Genomic DNA, 17,754 nt, shown 5'->3' with positions numbered 1-17,754 from the left:
CAATTGTATTTATTTTTTTGCAAGCATTCTTTTTTTTTTTTTTTTTTGTAAGAAATGATCATAATTGTTATTCACATTAAGAAATGTAATAGTAATTGTAATTAAATTGAATCACATTAACAAAATAACATTCTTTTGTTGATTGATATTGCTATTCCTTTCATCAATCAAAATTTTGTGACATTTGTTTTTAGAGTGGGTAGTTTTGTTGATGGGCTCTGTTTTAGAGTTTGGAATTTTTTAGATGGTCCAATTTTAAAATTCATATTTGGGGAACTTTAGTAAACTAATCCAACTTTTGAAACATTTATGTATTTCATATTAACCATGCTTTGAGGCTCAAAAGTATTTTTACATAGTTAAATTTTTCTTTTCATCACACCACTCCTACATCAGAGGTTCTCAAAGTCCAGACCACCATTTACCCCCCACCTGAAAACGTGCGAACTTTGCCCCCCCCCCCATAAAAAGAACTTTATATTATACATTTATATCTTATTTTGTAATCTCTTTTTTTTCATATTGTTCTTAATATTTAATCATTTTTGTACATATTCCTTAGAACTACTGTCAGGTATTCATTACTTAAAATTACTATTTTGGCTATGACAGTAAAATTAATTCAAAAATCAATATCTGGGGATTAATGTTATCACATTTCTTCTATAAAAAGTTTAATAGTAATAACGAACTTATTTCAAGTTTGTGAACAAAACAATCAGAGTCTTGTTTCAGTGAGATCACTTTTCATATTGGAGAAAAATTACCAACTCTGGCTCCCACAATGTTCAGCCTTCAACTCAGACTCCTTTACCCCAAAATCAGTCTGACTCTGACTCTGCAAGCACCAACAGAGTTGTGGACTTTGGGGGAAATGACAGACTCTGAATCCTTTACCCAAAAATTTGTTTAACTCCGACTCCACAGCCTTGGTTTTTTGTGCAACCAAGTACTGGTGACAGTAAAGCACTCTTGACCAAAACAAACTAACATGTGAGCAGACAAACTACAAAGTGGTTATACTGATAATCAAAAGAGTAATGTTGTTCTAAAAATGAAAATTATAAATGAAACATTATTAAAGCACAAAACTTGTAAATAATTGCCCTTTGTCAATGAAGTGAGCTGCTAGATAAACGAACTTGGCTTTTTAGATTCATAAGCCCATTTCTTTTACATTAGCAAAGACTTCCTTGAAACATGTATATGAAGTTTTGTGTTTTTTTAACAATCAATTTTATGCTTTGTGCTAAAAGTCAATGCTCTATTTTCTTTAAAATAAATTTTAGGCTGCTATGAATGCTCTCAGAAAAAACATGAATGCTGAGTTCATTACTGAAGAAAATTTTGAAGAAGCTTTGAAAAACTCTCAGCCATCCATTACAAGAAAACAAGTTGACAAGTATGAAAGATTAGCAAGCAAGTATGGACCCGTCATAACACAAAGATAACATTCATCAGCTTTGTGTTGATATAAGTATGCATTATGATTTTTATTTTGTAACCATGTCTAATCTTGTTTATCCAGCCCCCATTTATCTGGATCAAATTTGTAAAGTTGTTAAAAGTTTTATATTTACATAAATAATAATTTTAAATTGTGGTAGCTGAACTAACAGTTTGCCAAGTATTCCATTTTCATTTTGATTAAACATACACCTCCCCTCATAGATCATGCAATAAATTATAGTAATCTAATGAACAACATGGTGTACTTGGAGCGTCAGTCCCACCCTACTGCAATTGAACTATAAATGATTTTAAGTGTTTGCAGGGAAAAAATCCTATGTAAGCTGTAGCTTTTTTTCCCCCCTAATATAAGTTGTGTGTTTATTTAAGAATTTGTTTTGCTTAGACAAATTCTTAAATAACTTATCTGGATTGCTTTTGGTTCCTGTTGGTCTGGGATAAATGAGGTTGTATTGTATATACAGTCAAAACCTTGATATTTTTGACTAACTTATCTCAAAACCCTTGATGTCTCGATAAAACGAATCCCATTCATTTTCCATCAAAGTTCCTATGTATTTTCCATAGGCTAACATTTTGAAATCTCTAGCAAGGGATCTGAATCATGATGTTAAAATGTTGAATATTCCAAAAAGTTCACACACAATATTGATTTCATGACGATTTGTAGGAGGTCTGAACTGTATTCTCTGGGACTGAAAGAGCAAAGTATAATTGGCGCTGAGCCCGATAGCAGAAACAACACCATGCTATGACCTATGTTCTAGACTCTTGAGAAAGTCTGAAGGGGTCTTTGAAAGTCTTACGATGGGGGGAAGAAAATAAATTAATATTGGTATAGAAAAAAGTCTTAAATTTCAGCTAATCAAAGTTTGTACCACATTTTCTTGATATAATCCCCTGGTAGCATGTACTTGTATTAGCATCTTAATTTTAAGCATTACTCAGTGCCAATTTAAATTTTACGATTAATCCAATCATGGTTTATCTTGAAGATTTTTTAATTTCATCATAGACTGCTGAAAAATGTTCTACTACTGGGGCACTCAGTCCAGTTGGGCTGCTACCTCAATACCAGAGCAAAGGTAACTGAACTCAAATGCCCCAAGATGAAATAAACACTCAACTCTGGAGATCAGGTCTCAAGTTACCAGAGTCTGAAAGGTAATTTTACATGAATGGTTTTCCTAGAAATGACACAACACACACAGTATTTAATCACAACATATTTAATTTACTTTCGTCTTTCTGCATTATTAACACTAACACATCTATGTACAATAAATGCAGTCTTAACATAATAGATAACATGAAAAAATAGATTAAAATTTGCACACATGGAGTCTAAAATAAGGTGGGATTCACGCACACACAAATCTGCCACTGACAGCAACGAACGAAGACTACGAACAGAACGGAAGAGGGCAAAGACAAGGAGAAAAAGAACGAACAGAACTGGAAACTGAGATTCGGTAGACTTTTGGTTGCTAGCGTACACGGAAAATTAGAGGAGGTCGACTGCCAGTGGCTAAGGAATGATGCAATGCTCAGCACTCTCGAGCATTACCACACCACCGTTTTGATAAAGGTAACTCTGTAGCTCCAATGTCACAGTGCTTCTCTTTCATCTTCTCCTGCTCCACGAGTAAAAACTTCAGCTGGTACAAACAACTCTTGAGGTCTGACAGTGAAACTAGCTTGCTACCAGGCATGATCTGTAAGTTATGCTTGGCAAATGCTTCTTGCTGCAAACTGAAAAGAGAAGAAAAAAAAAATTTAATTTGAATTTTTTGACATCTTGAATTCAAATTCTGTTTTTCGCAATCGGGAGTGTGTGTGTGTGTGTGTAGGCATGTGTGTTTGTGTCTGTGTGCTGGCATAAGTGTGTGGGTAGTTGTGTGTATAAATGTGTGTGTGGCGGGGGGGGGGAGGGAGGTGAATGTGTGTAGGCATGAATGTGTGGGCAGTTATGTGTGTATGTGTGTGTGTAGTTGTGTATGTATGCGCCTGTGTGTAGGATAAGGATGCAACCTGGAAACGGCTTTCGCTGTAGGAGCAGCATCGTGAGGAACCGGTCGACGGTGATGGTGCGGAGGGTGGCGGTGGGAAAATAAAATGATAGGACGCCAAAAACAGTCAAGTGAGAACAATAAGCTATCGTGATTGCTCAATAATTAGAAATCACTCAAAGTGAAGTAACACATTAACTTCCAGGGGTCTGTCCAGGATTTTTCACAGGGTCCGTTTTTTGTGAAAAATAAAATAATTTTGTGAAAAATGAATTAATTTTGTGAAAAATCAAAAAATTTCGCAAAAAAAAAATTGTTTTTTTTTTTGTTAAAACGAAATTTTCGAATTTAGAGATGGCACAAACTGCATCAATTAAACTTAAAGTTGAGCGTTTTCCTCTACGTCGAGAAAATCATTCTGAATTTTTTTTCTGACATTTGGCAAGGGTGGGGGGCATCGCTCTTTCAAGTATCAATATTAACTACCATTCTACATTATGTTGAATTATACTTGATATATTTCTGTACAGTACTTAAAATAATTGTAACAAAAATATAAATAAATAAAATAAAATTAAGAATAGGGTTCAGCATTCAACTTTTTGACCGAAGACACTCTTAAAAAGCACAGAATTTCGTTTAAAATTTATAAATTCCGTGATTTTAACAAAAATAAAAAGATATTTCAATTGTTTACTTCTTAACAAAGCGTAATAATCATCAAAAATTCGAAAAATCTGATTCCCATAGCGGATGCAAAGAGGTCGCAATTCTCAAAGTGAAGGCATCAAAAGTATAAAAACGGCTTGTAAAAGAAATATTTTTGATAAAATTATTTTAAAATTGCTTTTCAGAGTCCTATGATAAACATATCATTAATATCTGTGGACACAGTTGACCCAAAAAATAAAATAAACCATCTATTCAGCATTTTAATTTTTGACTCATAACAGAAAGTGGAATTTTGCTTTAAAAACTTGAAATGGGAGTTCTAACAGAAATAAAGAGACTTTTCATTTATTTGAATCCTAATAAAGCGAAGTTAGCTTGAAAAAAGAACAAAATATGATTCTCATATCGGATGTTAAAAGATTGCATTTTTTAAAATGTAGACATCTAAAGAAAAAAAACGGTAATTAAAAGAGTTTATTTAAAGTTAATCATCCTTGTTAGCATCAAAAAATCAAAACCCATATAATTTTCTCCCAAAATAACAATTAAACATCGCACCGCACCGTAAAAACGCAAATATTGACAAGCTGGCAAAATGATGAGAATATTTTCTAATCAAGTCATTATAAAGGTTCAACGCCAGACGCTAAGTGGTGATAATTTTGAAGTTGGTAACCCTATCTGAAGCGATCATATTTTTTCCTCACCCTTACTATCCCTTTGCAGTTCTAAGTTCATTTCGCAGATATATATTATTATTGTTCATTAAATCATGAGCGGAGAAAAGTGCTTACCAATGCCTTTTCAGAAAAGTTTACAACACCGCTGCTAATTAGCTGTGATAAAACAAACAACCATTATATTTATTTGGCAGTAGCAATTATTTATCGCTTGCAGGAGTATCCCAAGAGTTCTGATTTTTTTTTTTTTTTTTTTTTTTAAATTAGCCGATTTTGTTTAAGCTGATCCCTCTAATTTGACTTAAAAAAAGGTTCCAAAAATTATCGGTTTATACACAGAAATATGCGTTATTTTGCTTTCAGATCTGCTCTTGCAATAAACAATTTGTGACAGATCCGATCTTGTTTATCAGAATTTTGTGAAGGGTCCGTTTTGTTTGATCGGGATTTTGTGATAGGTCCGTTTTGGTGAAGGGTCCGTTAACGGACCCAAATATCCTCTGGCCAGACCCCTGACTTCAAGCATTGATGATGGCAGCCCGTACATCGCCCCCTGCTCCCTGAGAGCCCCCTGTTCCTATCACTTCAGTGACAAAACAGGTGGGAGTCCCTTGGGGGACAGCCTGTACAGTAAGCAGTGTACAAGTATTGCCAAGTTTTAAATCTAAGATAGAGTAGAAGACCAATTTCATAACCTAGACCAGGGTGTGCCCTGCATTGTGACCTTCCAAAAATTTCCTCATTCGGCAAATTTTGTCTGACTATTCGACAAAAATATCATCATTCAGAGTAATTTGGAGTTCCAATCGCCAAATTGAGATTTTCCGTCCTCCCAAAAAGCTAAGTTCGGGATGCCCCTAACCGAGACAGGAGAGTATAGCACTGGGCGTTCTACAAGCATGTACCGACAGGAGGTTTAGGACATCCAGAGACTGCAGTTTCGTCCTTGTTATGGAATAATCTGTCTGGAATAGTCAATAGGAGACAGATGGTTTTTTTTTTTTAATTCAAACAGTATTTGGGGATATACATCAATACACTATTACCCCCACATTAGCCGGTATGCCGGTAAAAACAATTTTGACCTGTGTGCCGGAAAATTCGAATTTTCTGGCATCCCGGATAATTTGAGGTTTATTTTGCAACAAAAACAAAAGTAAATTTCCCCATTCAGTTCCAATCAGAAAGCTGAACGGAAAGGAAAAAAATAAATACATCCCAATATTTTCAGGCTAAAAAAAATGTTTGTATAATCAAGAACGGAAATATTTTAGCAAGATAAAATTCTGTATTGCGTACAATATGTGCTTGTTATTTGTAGTAAGTTTTATTAATGAATTTAATTATATGCCGATAAAGTAATCAGTTCAGAAGCAAGCATTGTATTCGTTCATAAATTATTTTAGGTTCCTTTTAGGGAGGTTTCTTATCTATTGAACAGCTATATGGTCAATTCTTTAGCACTCGATTTTTCTGCCACGCTGGAAAGAAGCAGGCATGTGTTCTTGAAAATGTGGCGCACCCCGAATTTTGCGACATGCGGGGTAATACGACATATAGTGTATCCCCGTTTGACCCAGAAATCCCAGTATTAAGATATTGAAACTTAGAAGTGAAAAACATGAATAACTTTTTATATAGACCCTAGGTGCCCTAACTTAGGGTAAAGGAAATAATGTCCATTGAAATATAACTCCAACGCAAAAAGTTTGACATTAGTACGACCAACATTCACTGAGATCTGAAGCACAGTGATTTGTCACTGCCACCATTTCACACACGCAGTCAATAACACCTTTTGGAGAAATATAGCAGCTAACAAGAGTTTAAAATTAAAAGTATATGTGTGCATAGAGTGAGTTTTTTCAAACTGTATGAACTTCTGTGGTTTTTTTTTTACGTATCATAGCAAAAAATTATCAATTATTTTCTCATAGCAATGAAAAATATAAATATTTTATTTCCTTACTCCAACAAAACGTGCAATTCTTCTGAAAGTGAGATAAGTTTGAACCGCATCTTCTGCATGGTCACTTTGAACTTCAATATTTCCTTGAGTTTTGATCTCAAATATTTCAAATCCTTTGTGTTAGAATTATTTTTCAATGAAGAATGAAGACTATTTCCTTAAATTTTAGTAAGGTGACATAGGAACCATATAAAAATTTAGATTTCGTATTTTTCATTAATTTTAATTTTTGCTTCAAATTTTATCTTAACTACTGTCCAACCACGGATTGCATGGAATTTTCAAACGTCCAGATAAGACGAATCAATGTGAATAAGGGGGAAAGGTAAAAATTTGGTGACCGTATTCTGCTCATTTGAATGAGACTCTGCTTCTGCAAAAGCTGACATCGGTAAAAAATAATAGATTCGTCCATTTCTGGCTGTAAAACGGATGTTTGTCTCTTCATACAATCCATAGTCAGACAGTATACACCTCATTTTGACTATTTTTTCAACTGGAAGTATGCATCAAGGACTAACAGTTGCAAAAATAGGTCTTGCAGGTTAAGCGGGAACACGTTGTGTTTTACGCTACATCAACTGAACAACAAATGTAAAGAAAGAGGGGGGATCTAGCCCGGAAACTTTTTTGAAGTTGTAGCTTTCAAAATGCAGTTTCAGAAGATCGTCGCCTAATGCTAGATAGAAGGAGGAGAGGTTCAGGGTTTGAAACCCAAAAACTCAACTGTAGATGGTCTACTTTGATGATGTTATTGAGGAATATGGTCAGGAGGTACAGTCGAACCTGTTTATCTCGAACCTGCCTATCTCGAAAACCTTTCTACGTCGAAGTTTTTCATTTTTCCCTGTACCATAAAGTATTAATTCAATGTTTTCCCCCATGTTTGTCTCAAATGAAAATTTCTGAAAAACTGTATATCTCGAATTTCCACTAAAGTGTCTTTCTTGAATTCGATCCCCAACGATCTTTATTAACTCGAATTTTAAGACAAAAGCCATTTTTCTTAATATTAGCAGTCACATAATGCTCAAGAATTAAAACTTTATGTACAAGAAGCAAGTTTTCCAGCTATTATATCCATTCGGAAACTGAGAGGAAGGAGACATTGTTGATTAGTAAAATTGCTTCCAAAGTTTTACTTTCGCGAGTCATTGCTCCAATTTCTTATTTTTAGAACTTTTTTCAAAACCTCTGTGTCTTGAAACCTCTATACCTCGAATTTTTCTTCTCTCCCGTAAAATTCGCGATAGACAGGTTCGACTGTAGCTGAATAGTTGTTCACCCAAAAACCAAATTTTTTCAGCAACACAGATTTAAAATTAAAAATAGTCCGCTAGATAAACCAACATAGACACCAAAAAATGCCAAAAACTGATACTTAGGTAACTTCTGTGCTGCTTAAGAAGATGGTAAGTTCTTGCAACCTCTCGGATTATACTCCAGAAAATAAGATACAGATCTAGCTGAATTTTTAAGATTTTTTTTTTTTAATTTTAGGGTGTTTTTTCTCTTTCCCCAACTAAGAAATATCCTACAGACTGACTCACTTGGTTTCTGCTAAACCGGTTTGCTCATAATAACAATTCGTACTTCTTCAAACTATGGACTTTTAAAACAGCAAATACAAAATTTTTTAAATCTAGTCCGTTAATATTCCAAAGAGAAATCAAGAAAGGAAAGAAAAAATGGCAATGTTACAAAAGTTGAAAATGTTTGTAGTAAGAAAATTGAACAAGTATCAAATCATTTATAGCAATTTATAGAAAGACCAAATGCATTTTTTAAACATTTGCTAGCAATTTGATATTCAACAATCAAATTACAGTGAAACCCCTCCTAACGGACACCCCTTTAATGCGGACACCCCTCTTATGCGGACAGTTTTTAATTCCCCGGCAGAGAGACATTAAACCTAATGTATAAGGAACCTCTCTCGTACGGACACCCTCAAATACGAACACGGACACCCTTTTCGAAGTCATTTACATTGATATATCCTTTTTTGCGGACAGTATTTAAAACTTGAGAATTAAATAGCTACTCCATTGAAAGGCTTCATTTAATGCAAAGTCGACCAGCTTATACGGAGATAAAAAAAATATTTCTTTGCAATTTTACTTTGCATCTACTGCGTAGCAAAAAATTTTCAGCTTGACACCGAAATGCATTTTTCATTCCAAAAAACATCATCAAATCGTCAAAAATAAAAGAAAAGAAAAGAGAAAATGATTATTCTGCAAGTTTCTGTCTGTATACCCCCACCCTCCCCCGTTGCCTTGTTCCTTTTCAGATGACTAACAAGCAGGCGTGTTGTGTCTAAGTGGAGCCGAGTTGACGCGCCATCTAACAAAAATATTTTATAGAGAGTAAAAGTAAAGCCAATGCAATATCATAAAGTAAACTTAAGGGTAAAAGCATTCAGTTGTTTCATCGTTCTCATTGAAATGGCTCTGAATACTCATCGTCAGCGTCGTACTCTTTCTCTTAAAGAAAAAATTGAAGTTATAGATTTCGCAGAAAAAAATAAAATTGGAATACGGAACATTGCTGAAAAGTTTGGTGTGGGACGCACACAAATTTGCTGTATATTAAAAGGAAAAGAGAAGTTTAAGAAAGAATGGTTCATACATGGAAACCAAGAGAAGAAAAAAGATTTTCCTAAAAGTAATGCCCTTGCAGTGGATGAAATTGTGTTTAAATGGTTTGTGTCCGCAAGAAGCAAAAATATTCCGATTTCTGGCCTTATTTTACAAGAAAAGGCGAAAGAAGCAGCTACTGAAATGGGTATAGAAAATTTCAAAGCTTCCAATGGATGGTTAGATCGTTTTCGAACGAGACATGATATCGTTTTTAAAAAAATATGTGGTGAATCCATGGATGTGGATGCTGACGTTTGCGAGAAATGGTTTGAGAAAGTGCCTAGTTTGATTGAAAATTACGAGCCATGTGACATTTATAACATTGATGAGACCGGTTTGTTTTATAGAGCTCTGCCAGATAAAACCTTAACTTTACGGAAAGAAAACTGCTCTGGTGGCAAAATCTCCAAAGAACGCTTAACAGTTTTGTTGGGTGTCAGCATGGATGGTGCAAAATTAAAACCAGTTGTCATCGGAAAAGCAGCCAGACCTCGGTGTTTTAAAGGACTGGATATAAAAAAATTACCTGTAGACTGGTATTCAAATAGAAGAGCGTGGATGACAACCAGTGTCATATCTGATTGGCTTGTAACTTTTGATAAGAAGTTGGGGAGAGAAAAAAGGCATATTGTTATTTTTATGGACAACGCGCCCTCCCATCCCAAAGACTTTCACTTGAAAAATATAGAAATAGTCTTCTTGCCAGCAAACACAACATCGAAATGCCAACCTATGGATGCTGGGATAATTCAAGCATTTAAAATTCAATACAGAGAACTAGTTATGAAGCATTTAATCAATAAAATGGACGAAACTAAAACAAGTAGCGAATTGTCCAAAACAATTGATGTGTTAGATGCAATCAGCTGGGTTAAGCACGCATGGAAGGAAGTTAAAAAAGAAACAATAGTAAGTTGCTTTAATCGCGTTGGATTCAAAAAAGGATCTGCCACAGAGGAAATTGACAACGAAGTTGATTGTGACAATGATGGATCCGATTTGCAGTCGTTAATGCAACAAGCAGGGTTCACAAATGTGACCGCTGAAGACTATGCTCCCATCGACGACCAAGTTTTCACTGAAGAAAGCGAAACAGAAATTGCAAGCATAGTGCGCGAAATTAACGAAGATCATACAGTTGAGGATGACGATGAAGATGAACTGTCCGTAAAAGAAGACGTTAAAACAATTAAAAATGTTAACGAAGCTTTAAGCGTATTAGATGGACTCAGGGAATTTTCAATTAAACACAACGATCCTAAAGGACTAGACTTGGTACAAGAACTTAAGATACATTTCGAAAATGAAAGACTTTCATCGATCAAAACATATCAACAGACATCAATCGAACAATTTTTTAAAAGTACAAATTAGGTATGTAATTTTTATGCGAACCTGTTATTTAAATCTCTTTGAGTGTGCAAAACTGTAATATTTGAATTTAACCTGATAAAATAATTGTTTATTATGTATATGTTGGTAAAAACTAGTAAATTAAAAAAAATCTATGCATATGAAAGAGTAGAATTCACATATTTCATTTAAGATTTCAAAAAACATAAACAAATAACTAAAGTTAATTAAATTAAAAAAACCTCTGTAAAGCGGACACCCCTCTCTTACGGACAAAAAAGTTTGTCCCGTTAGTGTCCGTAATAGAGGGGTTTCACTGTACTTCTCGGAATCTTAATTTGATTGAATTTTACAATACTTTAGGAACTTTTGCTCTCAAAAAAGGAAATGTTTTGAAATTGCATTTTCTACTCTCTGAAAAAAAAAAACAACATAGAACTTTCCTACTTGAACTGATGAAATTACAAGATCTCATGAAGGAGAAAGCTTCATCGTAGATGTAAACTAGATAAAACTTTTTGTCGGTAATTTTAATTATTTAATCAAATAGTTGTGTGATGAATGAACACTTCTCTTCAAAATGAATTGCTGAGAAGTTACTTTTCCAGATACCAGTTGGCTATCTGTTTAACGATGCCCTATTGAATGACTTTCTCTGTTTAAAGAAGACTTTTTACCATCCCGAATGATCTACTGTAGTTTTAGAAGCATTCTACTTAAGGACGATTTTTTGTGGTCCCTTGAAATCATTAAATAGAGAGCCAACTGTAAATAAAATTTTCTATAAGTTCTATTGCTTCCCCGATCAGTCACCACCTTTTCTGAATTTTTAAGATAACAAAAACTTGGGTTTAAGCAAACTACTTTCAACCAATAAGGAAAATTGAGACAAGATGCAGAGGCGTATTTGGATGTGAAACCGCCCTGGGCTTTTGGAACCTGGCCGCCCTCTAGGGGTATTGAAACAGAGCTGGGGAAAAAAATCACGTCTTTTTTTAAATACTTAAAGCAGATTTTTTATGAAATTTAAATCGGATTATTTTATTATTTAAATCAATTTTTTTAATAAAATCTAGTTAAAATCAAATTTGAAATACAATAATAATCAATTTGAAATTAAAATTATAATTGCTAATTCTAAGTAATAATAATTGTATTGAAGCTGTTCATTATACTTACTTACTTTCTTTAATTAATGCTATTTTAATTTAATTAATTTATTAACTCATTTTTATTTGCTAACATAATTCATAAGAACTTAAAACTTCAACAACAACAGAAGTTTCTGAAATTTTAGCTACGGCAAAATCTAATGTAATAATAATGTACTGATTAAAGTGAAAAAACCAATGTAAATAAAGCACAAGTTTTGAAGAAAATACAGCATATAACTATTTCAAGGCTACAATGGAGCCTCTTTATCAGTGCAAAAAGCTCACCAACAAAACCAGAAGTTGAAAGAGAACTCTCACGATATATTACCTCCCAACCTTCTAGTTATAAATATTACCCCATCATTTAAGCTCCTCTCTGACTGCTGTTTAATTGCTGTAACAGAAGCATGGCCGAAAAATAGGCAAAATTTCCAAATAGGCAGGGTAGGCAGTTGCCTAAAGCGGACAATTTTTAGAGGAAGCAAAATTTATTTTAAGCTCATTTATTTTCTATTCTTGAAAATAAAATATCAGCCCTTTTTTTATTTTCTATAGCACTACAGAGACATCATTTTCTTCCTGCTTATGTATGGAAACATTATATGATGACATCTTTTTTCAGCAATGAGGCCATGCATGTAGGCCCAAATGCCTAATAATTCTCCACAAATCCTTTTTCAACAATTCCTTTCCATTGTTTTGAAAAGAAAACCAATATCCAAAAATTGTAGGGCAAGGAAAAAATAATATCCACAACCTTATCTATTAATCTATACCCATAAATGCTTATTGTATGAATTATTCTAAATGGTTTCATATGAATATTATAATAAACCAATCCTAGATCAGGGGTGGCATTTCAGCATTTCATTTCGAGGGTTTAGTTCCTATGACTTACCTCAGTATGGAACAAAACACATATTGGCTAACAGCAAATAGTCATGCTATGGTGGGCAGAAGAAAGTGATGATCACTCATTAAATAAACATACTTAAAATATGAGCATAACAATGAATGTAAAATACCAAAACACTTTCTTGTGAAAATCATGCAGCCACACTACTCACTGCATGGGACTCTCATAACAGAGCACACAAGAACGAGACATTTTGTCTATATGAGGTAATTACATGGTTAATTTAGTTAAAATTAACCATGATTTTTCCTTCATCAGTTTTTTCTGTTCTGAAAAGGCCAGTAAAGGCTTGATGAGTTTCTAATAATTTAAAAAACAGAAAACACTTGCTCATGTCTGGAAATGTGTTGAGTTTCATCAACCATTATGGAGAATCAGCAAGATTGTTTTTCTTAAACACTGATTTCTGATTTACGTCAATTGAATTTGCTCAATTTTTATCATTCCTCTGAAAAAAATTAGGCGTGCAACCGCCGCACCTGCCCTAGATCAGTCATTAAGATTGATCATTTTAAATCTCACCTTGACTTATTTTAATTGTGGGGAGGAGGGCCGCAAATTTCAAGTCAGCCTTGGGGCAGTGTGGAGCTAATTCAGCTCTGAATTGAAGGTAAATAAAAGTTAAAGATGATGAAATGGAAATAAAAAATAATTTAAGCAGGGGGGGAAGGGTTGTGTTTAATACATTTTAGAGAGATAAAGCAAGAAAATACATACAAAAATGCCTAATGTTATTTTAAAAAATAACAAGGGGGTCAATTGACCCCCTCTGAATGCTAAAATGAGAGGTTTGCGCATAATGCCAAAAAAAGTAGCATTTAAACAGCCTGTGGCAACTCTCCAATCGATAAAGCGCTAAACTGATAGTCGAACACCACTATTAAATAAGAAAGCAGTTGTATTTTTAAAAAAAGTTTTTCAATAATTTTACTGGCTATATCTATACGCACGACCACCATTAAAAATTAAATAGAGAGACATACGTCAAGTCCCCCAACCCCCACCCTTCCTCCTCGAAACACGCACACACAAGAGACAGATGAACTTAGGTCTAAACAAATAAGTATTTGCCACTCTAATGTGATATTAACTATGTTAGTAGACAAAACACATTGTTGTCTAAAAATATTAATTACTACGTACTAAATTTTTTTATTTTCATTCATTGCAGGTAGGTGAACAAGACCTTACGGGGGAAAAAACAGCAGGGGATAATGTAAAAATTAGGACGAGAAGAAATGTGTAAAAAAAATCATTAAATGGTTTCAGCTTTCAATTGTGTTTGAATTTCTTAACAACAATGATTTGAAATGATTGAGTTTTAAAATGCAGTGAATGTTCGAATGTAAATGAAGAAAACGAAAACTTTGATATGCAAACCTTTTCCGACACCAAGTCAGTATCGGGAGGGGGGGGGGGGATGTCAACATCTCAGAACTCTGGGTTTTAATATTTTGCAAATTCTAATACGGAAGAACACGTGTGTATGTGAGGGCTGTGATCCGTGATGTCTTTTAGGGATATTTAGAGACATTCCCCCTTCTGAAACGAAGGAAATTTTTTTCCACGAATAGAAAACTAAAACTAACCAAACCATACACCCTCCACCCTCTCCAAATCCCTGAAAGTTTATATCTAGCTGCGCTAGTGACCCTAGTCATTTTGCGCTATAAGTAGACTTGCTAGACATCCCGGTTTTACCAGGACAGTCCCGGATTTCAGACAAAATTCCGGTGTCCCGGTCAGTTTACTTCACGTCCCGGAAAATGTTAAATTTGACTTTAGATGACCAAAATCGTCAAAAAATAATTAGCTGTGAAGGATTATTTTGGATAATTACTTTGTCATTTGCAGCATTCATATGTAACATTAATATTGAACCGGCTTGTGAAGGTTTTTACAACAATATTAAAACCAAAAGAGTTTTAGCTAATCATGAAAAGTACATGTAAATATTGTTCATTTGTTTTTTACTTATTCAAAGTATGTCTCCTTTCTTAAGTAATTTGAAAACGTTAGCATGTACGAGATAAAATGTTTAAATTTATCCTTGGGTCATGTATTATTACTCCTGGTTTTGGTTTATAATTTAGTATTCATTTATTCATAGAATTGAGAATGAACTACCATCTAAAATATTCCAAAAAACCAGGCAAGAATGTGAACCCTTTTGAATGCCTGAGACGTGGGCGGTAGGGGGGAGGGGGTTCTCCTTTGGTGTCTCAGTAGAACATTTTAGAAATCTGGCAAGCCTAGATATAAGGTAACCATCGTACTTAAAAATAGCATTTTGCCTTTCCTATCCAAAAAAATAAATAAATAAAGAATACATGTCATTCTTGTTTGACAATTTCATACCCGAAAGATTCTTGTTTGGTTATCACGTGCGTCATGACGAATTTTTCCAGAGCCGGGGGGGGGGGGGAGTTGCAAAGGATGTTCACTTAATACAAATTTTATCGGAAGACAACGAAAACCACGCACACTTGAATATAAATTCTCATTTTTGAATACCAGAGAGGCAATTTACCCCTTCTAAATCAGGGACCTAGTGTTTATCCACGAAGAAGTACTTTTAAAAAATCTGGACCACCCCCTAGACGTTTTTTTTTCAAACCAAATAAGTTGAAAGAAAATGAATAAGTATGTCAATTAATCAAAATTTAAATTCCCAATTCTATCTAAGAGTATTCAACTTTAATTACGTTTTTCCCCCGGAGAAAGAAAAACAACTTGCGGACATTTCCTGTTTCATCAATATTGTGATTGTCATGAAATTCGGCAGATGGCGCCTGTGTTCCAAAGCAAGAAATTCTGCGTTTGTTTCTTCTTTCCTTCGGATTCGGTTTGTTTATTTGGTTTTTGCATTCATTATTCATTCCCCGATTTGTTTCGTTTTGAAAACGTGATAAAAGATTTGTTGAATGAATCTGTGTCAATATGGATGAGATAACTTTGATGCTACCACGAAATGCAGATTTGGCTTTGTGAATGGTGTTTTTGAAAGAAAAAAATTAAGCCTCAAATATAAATTTTAAAATTAAATAAACAATAGAGTCGTTTCTAAAATTTTAAAAGTATTTTTTTCTGAAAGAGCATGCTTAAAAACATAGGATCTGACCATTTTTTAAATAATTTGTTTAAGTTTATTATTTTTAAAAAATTACTTAAATCTGTGATCTTTCATTGTTTACATTTTTGCCGATGACATCACAAATGATGAAATGCCATTCTGTGTTGCCATTCAGAGCAAAATATTTAATTCGAATCTTTACTCACGTGTTTGGCAACGATATGGCAAGCGTAGAACGCAATTTTAATTCGCTTCTTGGGCCGTGGTAGCCCGATCGGTGGAGTGTCGGATTCGGGGCCGGAAGGTCCTGGGTTCGAATCTCGATGGTTGAAGACCCACCGTCCTCATTAAAGGGGACTGGGCTCGCTTAAATATGCTCGTGGTCTCAATGTCCTCCAAGTGAAACGATACCTCTGGGGGGTGCTAGCACCAGGTAGCTATTAGCACCTGGACTAGTTCTAAATTCTCAAAAACTGTTCGATCCGGTGATGGTGCTGCCATCTATCGGTATATAAAATAATGGAGGCAAGGCACTTAGTATGCAGTCCTCGACATAAATACAGTTGTAGTCAGTTGTGACTCTGAATAGGAATAGTTCGCTTCTTGATTATCATAACGTGGAAACGCAGTACAAAGATGCGCCAAAGAGCATCATTTGTGACGTCATCAAGACCACGCCTTGTTTGAAAAATCGCACATTTTTAGAAAATTAATTAAAATAACTGTTGGGAAAATGAAAGTATTTTCTGGGTCCATGTTGTTATTATTATTATTATTATTATTATTATTATTTGCTTATTCTATCAATTTCGGAGACAAAAAGTACTTCTTTTTGACCTGAAGGAAACAACCCCATTCGCAACTCCAACAAACTATAGAGGGCGCTGCAGCCACTGTCTAATGGCCGATGAAAAAACTAAAACAAACGCACGCTGTAACATATAAATTGCTTCTAAACTTAGGAAATGATATTTTTGTTCGCATGTATGATTTTTTGTTCTTTATTCATTTGAAAAGATTTTTCAAAGTCTTTTGGTTATTCTGACCCACGTAGAAAGAGATTAGAAATCAAAAAGTATTACGAAAGTAAAAAATTATGCAGAACACACAGTTAGTTGTTCTGAAGCAGCCATTTTCACGATGTTGAATTCGGAATTCATAAATTTTTGGTTCGCTTCGAACGGCATTTTCATTTTGTACCGTTTTTTCTATACATTAGTACATATTAAGTTCAGTTTCGTGACATTTCCGGCATTTGTTGACATTTTTGTCACATAGTGCACATACGTGGCAGACTGTCAAGAGTAACGTTTAACACTAGATAATTTATTTCTATGACTATATGATTGGATATCAAAATAAATCATGCATTTAATTCATTCGTCATGGAAATGATTTACCTGATATGCGAAATCTTGTCAAGATACATTATTCTTTCACACAATTTTAAAACCATAACCCTATAAACAGATTTTTGGCGAACTTTTATTTTTTATTGTTCAAATTCTTAACGTTCTTTCTGGATTTTTCAATCTGTTCTGCGATAAATATTTTCAAGAAAATTTATTTGCATACTGTCGATTTCAGTAGGATACTGTAGTAACAAAGGTTATTTAAATCATTTATGTGGAACTAGCAAATGTACCCGGCGTTGCCTGGGTCAGTAATAATTGTAAGAAACAATCGCTAATTTCTTTCGTTTTCTGTTTTAACTGAAAGAACTCAAAACAGACCGCTTTGACGTGATTAAAAATCGAGCTTCTTCCTTACCCATAAAAGTAAAATAGCAATAAGTGTAAAGAACCAACGAATATTC

The 17,754-nt window shown here is 34.2% G+C and overlaps 2 protein-coding genes across 3 annotated transcripts in view; one reads left to right on the top strand and one right to left on the bottom strand.

The window, feature by feature from the left end:
• Positions 1–1,612, top strand: part of LOC129216233 (ribosome biogenesis protein SPATA5L1-like) — a 52,345-nt gene extending 50,733 nt beyond the window's left edge. The window contains exon 7 of the mRNA XM_054850432.1: positions 1,290–1,612. Coding sequence (XP_054706407.1) covers positions 1,290–1,451 — 162 coding nt within the window. The 3' untranslated portion in view covers positions 1,452–1,612. The remainder of the gene's footprint in view (positions 1–1,289) is intronic.
• A 1,076-nt stretch (positions 1,613–2,688) lies between these two features.
• Positions 2,689–17,754, bottom strand: part of LOC129216232 (uncharacterized) — a 357,849-nt gene continuing 342,783 nt past the window's right edge. The window contains exon 3 of one of the 2 annotated variants that reach the window (XM_054850430.1): positions 2,689–3,222. In XM_054850430.1, the coding sequence (XP_054706405.1) occupies positions 3,018–3,222 (205 nt within the window). In that variant the 3' untranslated portion in view covers positions 2,689–3,017. The remainder of the gene's footprint in view (positions 3,223–17,754) is intronic. The other variant, XM_054850431.1, reaches the window with a different exon arrangement.

This window comes from Uloborus diversus, chromosome 2 (genome assembly GCF_026930045.1).
Source record: "Uloborus diversus isolate 005 chromosome 2, Udiv.v.3.1, whole genome shotgun sequence".
Taxonomy (NCBI): domain Eukaryota; kingdom Metazoa; phylum Arthropoda; class Arachnida; order Araneae; family Uloboridae; genus Uloborus; species Uloborus diversus.
This window is presented reverse-complemented; position numbering and strand designations above follow the sequence as displayed.